The sequence below is a fragment of the Oryzias melastigma genome, linkage group LG5 (genome assembly GCF_002922805.2).
Source record: "Oryzias melastigma strain HK-1 linkage group LG5, ASM292280v2, whole genome shotgun sequence".
NCBI lineage: Eukaryota > Metazoa > Chordata > Actinopteri > Beloniformes > Adrianichthyidae > Oryzias > Oryzias melastigma.
Genome location: NC_050516.1, coordinates 29,325,226 through 29,331,811, shown reverse-complemented (window position 1 = coordinate 29,331,811; position 6,586 = coordinate 29,325,226). Strand labels below are relative to the sequence as shown.

General features: G+C 37.2%; 1 protein-coding gene across 2 annotated transcripts in view; it reads left to right on the top strand.

Annotated features, from left to right (window-relative positions):
- The window catches only part of LOC112145150 (DNA-damage inducible protein 2), an 18,362-nt gene that overhangs the window by 10,145 nt on the left and 1,631 nt on the right, over positions 1 to 6,586 (top strand). Inside the window, exons 6-9 of one of the 2 annotated variants that reach the window (XM_036212041.1) lie at positions 2,024 to 2,152; positions 4,972 to 5,075; positions 5,197 to 5,389; positions 5,912 to 5,960. In XM_036212041.1, coding sequence (XP_036067934.1) covers positions 2,024 to 2,152; positions 4,972 to 5,075; positions 5,197 to 5,389; positions 5,912 to 5,922 — 437 coding nt within the window. In that variant the 3' untranslated portion in view covers positions 5,923 to 5,960. Of the gene's footprint in view, positions 1 to 2,023; positions 2,153 to 4,971; positions 5,076 to 5,196; positions 5,871 to 5,911; positions 5,961 to 6,586 lie in introns of those variants that run through there. The other variant, XM_024270219.2, reaches the window with a different exon arrangement.

The window sequence follows — 6,586 nt, the reverse complement described above, 5'->3', positions numbered from 1 at the left end:
GCATTCACACTATTGAGATTCTTCATTTACGTTTTCTTCCGTACGTTTTTTGACACGTAAAAACTCAAGCACACTTTATGCGATTTACGCAATCTTGGTATCAAAACGTTCAGCACGTTAAGGACATTACTGCTTGTATTTTTGGTTTTTGCAAATTTTACAGTTTTCGCGATATCACACAATTTATGCGAATTTTCAGCCCATGTTAAGTCAATGGAAAAATGTTAAACTTTTTACTGCACCTTAAAACTTTTACAATATTGGTATCAAAACGTTCAGCACGTTCAGGACATTAATGGAAGAACTTTTGGTATTCGTACATTTTACGTTTTTTTACGCAATTTAAGCTATTAATGCTAATTAATGCAATTTAAGCACTTTACACACTTTATACACTTTCTTAATGCACGTTATACAATTTAATCAATTTATGCGATTTACAACAACCGCATTAATGCGATAATGCATTCACACTAGCATTATCGCAGGTTATGTGAATTTTCTAGTTTGTTTATAGCTTCAGAAAAGGAGGCTGCGAGAGAATACAAAATCACGTCATCTGCATAAAAATGATAACTTGTGTCACTTAAATTTTGTCCTGTTATTTATATATATTGTAAAAAGTAGAGGACCCAGAAAAGACCCTTGTGGCACACCACGATTAAGTGGCAGAACGTCAGAAAGCTGGTCGTTCCATTTAACTCTTTGAGTTCTTTCAGTGAGACAGTTGGAGATCCAGCCAACTCTGTAAAAGTATTTTTTTTCTAACCTTTTCTTTAAAATCAGAAGAATCAAATGATTTGGCAAGATCTGTAAAAATAGAGGCGCATTTCTGTTTTTTGTCAGAGGCAGAACAAACAAATCGTTCGCAACTTTTAATGCCGCTGTTATGGTACATATGTTTGTTTCTATGTCCTGATTGAAAGTTGGATAAAAAAGTATTTACCTCTAAGGATTCCTTTCCTGTTGATCAGACCCTAATACTTTAGACAGTATTGACAGCTTTGAAATTGGTCGGGAGTTGTTTAATGCAGTCGAGTCGCCTCCTTATAATGCAAAAGTTGATTTTCAGATTTTAGGAATAGTGAAAGTTGACAAGTTTAGATTAAAAATATGTGTGGGTGGTTCTGCAATCTGATCTGTAGCAACTTGCAGAAAATATGGATCTAAGAGATTTGGTCCATGTGACTTTTTAGCGTCAAGGTTTGACACTTTAGAGAGAAAATTGTAAAAATATTCATGTCGGTCTGAGAAAAGTTTATAAAGTGTGGTTTTACGACCTTTAAACATCTTTAACCCTGTAATAAACAGGAAAAACATGGTTATCAATAGGATTTATGAGTTAAATTTGTACATAAAATGCCCAGATTAATTTAGACTTTTTTTTGACCGTATGATTAAGTTGAGTAAACATTTTTGGTGCTCAGCTACTTTTCTGATTCTAAGTGCTTTTTATTCTCCTAACCTCACCATTTAAATCTCTATTTCCACCCTTTTTCGGGTTCTGACTGTCATCCTTTCGGTTTCACGGTGCACTTTGATATTGAGCAGCTGCACAAAGAGCAGAAATGCTGTGTAAAACCGGGTCAAACGGAATGATTCAGGGCAGCTTTTGGGGTGCATTTCTCTTTAGTATTGAGTCATCGTGCAAAAGTTCGGTTAGGGGGGGAAAAAAAATACATTGTTGACTTTGAATTTTCCCATGAAACTCTTTACTCTAGTCTGTGACGTCTACTCAGAAGCCTCCGAGCTTCCGTCAGAGATTATGGTTTTACAAAGAAACGAGAAACTCATTTAAAGAAGAAAAAAGCAGAAATTGTTCAAATCTGTCACATCGGTGATTAGTTTTACCCACAGTTAGCAACAGCCGACTTTATCAGAGTATTACAAAGTATCAGTCTAATGTCTGCATCAAAGCAAAACTATTATATTCAAAGTAAACCATAAAATAACAAATAATAGGCTGCATTTTAAAATGACTTTCATATATCGACTTTTATTTTTCTCTTTCGCTCGTTCTTAGGAGCCCAGATGACCATCATGAGCCAAGCGTGTGCGGAGCGCTGTAATATCATGCGGTTGGTGGACCGACGCTGGGCCGGGATCGCCAAAGGAGTGGGAACTCAGAAAATCATCGGGAGAGTTCATCTGGGTCGGTGTCTGTGTTTTTAGTGGAGCTTTTTACCCTATCAGATCTGGCTGACAAATTCTGGTCACCTGAGTCATGTTTAGGTTGTTTTTTGGGCTCATGAAGATGTTTTACGGTGTGGAATCCATTAAGCGTTTCCATTTGAAAGGAGTCCCAGTTTCTTGTTCTTGCCTGAAAGTAAAGAACTCTGATGTAATCGCATCAGAAAAACAGTTTTTCTAAACATGAAAGATTAAACTGATCGAGAGGAGGTTTGGAGAAAATTAGCATCATCTTTCTGACAGGCTAGAAACTGTCTTGTAAACAAATTTGATTAATAAATCTCTCATCAGACAAACAAAAGATTGTTTTAAATTCAATCAAATGTCCCTCTCCAATCATCTTTTGACGGGTGCAACAAAAACGGCGAGCAATATCGGAGCTATTTAGCCTTATGATTTTGAGCCGGATACCAGCTCAGATGAGGAAAACAGGAAGACTCAGAAATACAATTTTTAATCTCAATTTTGTTTATTTATGTCCTCAATCATCAGAAAAATGGCACAAGAACGTGTTAAAAACACAATTTTATTAGAGTTCGTCTTTTAGACTTAAGATCTCTACAAATTGTTAAGTCATTTTGTCGCTCTGTCTTTTTCTCCTTTAACAGTCTCTGAGAAAATAATCAATGGATAATAATCAATATATACTCGTATATGGTTTTGAATATACCGGTATTGATGACCAAATTAGGTTAACCCTTTAGGCCCTAAAACTCAGTTCTTGTCTACTTTTAAATTTAGTTCTGTATTTTCAATTTGAAAGACTACTCATTTGGTATTTTAGTCAGTAAAACTTCTCCTATGTGACACTATATTTATTTAGTCATTTTTCCATGTTATATTCACACACTAGACACAAAATCGTGCATAAACAGAAAATTCTGTCTGGAAAAATGTTATTCATTTTGCAGTGGAAACCCCAAAAACGAACTTTACAACATAGAATAAAAGTTTTAGGTGTCATTTCATAAGAACAACAAGAATATATTCTGTTAATAAACTAATCAACATGTTTTTGATTGAAAATACAAAAAAAATTCAGGTGAAATTCCCAGATTTCTTTGGTCCACATATATGAACCGTTTCTGTTGATAGATTAAATCACAGACCTCACGGCTCCATGATGTGACCTTCTTTATGCTGCTACACAGACAGTGATTGTACTTCAGTCCATCTGTGTAGCTTCAGCTTCCAGGCAGCCCAAAAAATAGGAATTTCTCTCCTAAGAGCACTGCTGTCCATTTGACATTTTTCCTGGAATTCTATTTTTTTTTCTTTTTTTCCAGCTTTAATTTTTTTCTCATAAATTTTCCTTATTGTGTTTGTGAAAAATAAAGTTTTTGGGAGAAGTTTGATCCAGCTGGATTTCAGGTCGGCTCAGCTGGAAGCTGCTCACAGGTGGGGACGTGTGTTTCCACCTAGAACTGCTCGCCTCAAGTAACAGCGGCGGGCGAGACTTTCGCGTTGGTTTTAGACAACACCAATGCTCGTTGTTTTAGAAAATTCATGATGGTCCCCATCCTAAAATAAACTAGAAAAGTTGCATTACCTGCGATAATGGATGTTTTTTGCTGAAAGTAGTAGCTTGAAGATGCTGCAGCTTTTTGCTTAAAATGGTTACGCAATTTACTAAATGTTAAAATTTAAATTTGCTACAAGACTTGAAATTTTGTTAAACAACTATAAAAGGTCGCTGAAGTTTGCCTAAATTTCTGAAAAATTAGTAGTAAATTGCTTACAAATCCCTAAGGCATACCAATTTTGCAAAAATATGTAGTGTGTTGCTTAAATATGAGCTAAACTTCCAATTAGCCGGAAAAAAAAAACATATTAGATGCCAAATTAGCACAAAAAAAAGTTAGCACATTGCTTAAATATTTGCTTAACTTCAAAATAGCCCAAAATTCCTCAGTAAAATAAATTAGTCAAAAATGTTAGCCTGTTGCTAAAATAGAAGCTAAACTCTAAATTAGCCTTAGAAAAAACCTCAGTAGATAAAAAATAGCCAAAAATGTTAGCATGTTGCTAAAATATTAGCTAAACTCCAAAATTGCCTACAATTCTTCAGTGAACTAAATTATTCTAAAATGTTAGCCTGTTGCTAAAATTGAAACTAAACTTTAAATTAGTCTAAAAACTTCAGCAAATAGGAAAATTAGGAAAATTCCTATAAAAGATGAAAACAGCCCATGAATTAATTTAAAGGCTTGATGCTAATCTACTTCAAATTTTGAAATTTAAAGACATTCTTATATTTTTTCCATGGGGCATATTTTGCTCAATATTTCAAAAACTTTAACGTTTACCAAAAATAGAACCAGTAATGTTCTTAACATGAATATTTTGATAACAACATTGTTGAAATCAATAAATGATGTGATTGAGTTTTCATGTGCCGAAAAACGTACAGAAAGGAGCAAGAGAATCATTATGAATTATTTCTAAGCATTCACACAAATAATGATTGGTTTCCTCTGTTGGATTTATAATAGACTGTTCTGCTATGCTCTGCCCCCTACCCCATTGCAGCCTCACGTTGAAGTTCATCTTCCACTTCATTTATTAAAATAAAAGTTTGGTTTTCACAAAAACTACAAATTAATGCCACATTCTCTCTAATAAAAATTTCAATCAGAGAATATAAAAGAAGTTTAAATTTATTGTAGATGGACTTTTACTGCACTGATCTCACAGCTGCACAACAGCTGCTCAGTCCGTCGGAGTTCATGTAGAAGTTCTCTGTAAGATGTTTTTAATTGTTGATCGTTTGTGTTTTTTCAGCTCAGGTACAAATTGAGGGAGATTTTCTTCCCTGTTCTTTCTCCATTCTGGAAGACCAGCCCATGGACATGCTGCTGGGCCTGGACATGCTGAAGAGACACCAGGTGTGTTTGCTTCCCGTTATTAAGAAGCATTTATTTTTGATCATTTATGTCCAGCTGATCGCTTTTTACTTGCTGCTTTGATGGAATCCATGAGAAGAAACGCTCTCTTCGTCCCCCTCAGTGCTCAATAGACCTGAAGAAGAACTTGCTGGTAATTGGCACCACGGGCACCGAAACCCGCTTCCTGTCGGAGGCGGAGCTGCCAGAGTGCGCCCGGCTGGCGTACGGCGCGGAGGGCCGTGAAGACGCCCGTCCAGAGGAAATAGCCGACAGAGAGCTGGCAGAGGCGCTTCAGAGGTCCATACAGGAAAGCGGTGAGCAGCCGGAGTCTGTTCATGGAGCCACGTTTGCATGAAAGCTTCTTACTCTCATTTATGCCGTCATCTGAACGTTTAGTTCCTGATCACGCCGTTTTCACTGTGTACCACGAAAGAGGACGAGGATTTGGTTCAATAACCCTCATTATCAGCATATAGAAGATTGATTTTTATCAACATGGCTAGTAACTTTTATCTTTCTTTGTATCATAAATAATTCATGACGCATTTATCACAGAGTAAACTAACATTTTAGATGTTTATAAAGAGAAAGTGTCAGTAAAAGCAAAAGTTATTCATGTTTTTAGACACAGACCTCAGAGAAAAGCCCAGAGCTGAACGAAGCGAGGCGTCAGGGATGTTACTCTGCTCGCTCTGCGGTTGTTTCTGGAGGACCCTTTTCACGCGCGTGCGTGCGTGTGAAAAGGCCGATGGTTTGGTGCATGCCCTGTGTGTGACTGCTAACTCTCTCCGTCCCTTTGCATGATGTGTGTGGTGTGTGCCCTAACCCCTGAGCAGGACAGCACTGATGCATTTGGAGACTGCTGGAGAGGGCCCCCCCAACCAGGTACTGCAAACTCACGACTCCCATCACCGAGGCTAAGTCCATCGCTCTTTCTTTTATTTTGCTGTTTATTTTGCTGCTGTGGAAGTTGTGTAATTGGTTTGTAGTTCCACAAAGTAATTGTGAAGCATTAAAGTTTAGTAAAATGATGAGGTTTTTCATCTTTGTTCTGGGGTAAAGGGGCCATACCATGAAAATTCCTCTTTTTTTGGTTTTTAGTGTCTTATACTGTTCATTCGTCACTGTAAAGAACTCCAAATCGGTATTTTTGATCCGTTCATGCATTTAAGAGTAATCCTCTCAAAACCTGCTTGCAGACCGCAGCGCATCCATCTTTCTCTTCTGTTTTGACCCGCCCCTATAGCTTCTGGCCAATGACTGAAGAGATGCTTAGTCACGTGATTTTGTTTACAAAGTTTGGTCCGAAACAAACGCGCGGCCACACCGAGGAGGTCTATGGCACTTGTGTCAAAGTCACGGCCCGGGGGCCGGATCCGGCCCTCTGGGTAGTTCTATCCGGCCCTCCAGATCATTTTATTTTATTGTTATTAATGGCCCGATGTTATCTCCTAACTTGTATAATTTTGACAAAATATATCTTCATGGGGAGTAAAATATTGAAAGTTATT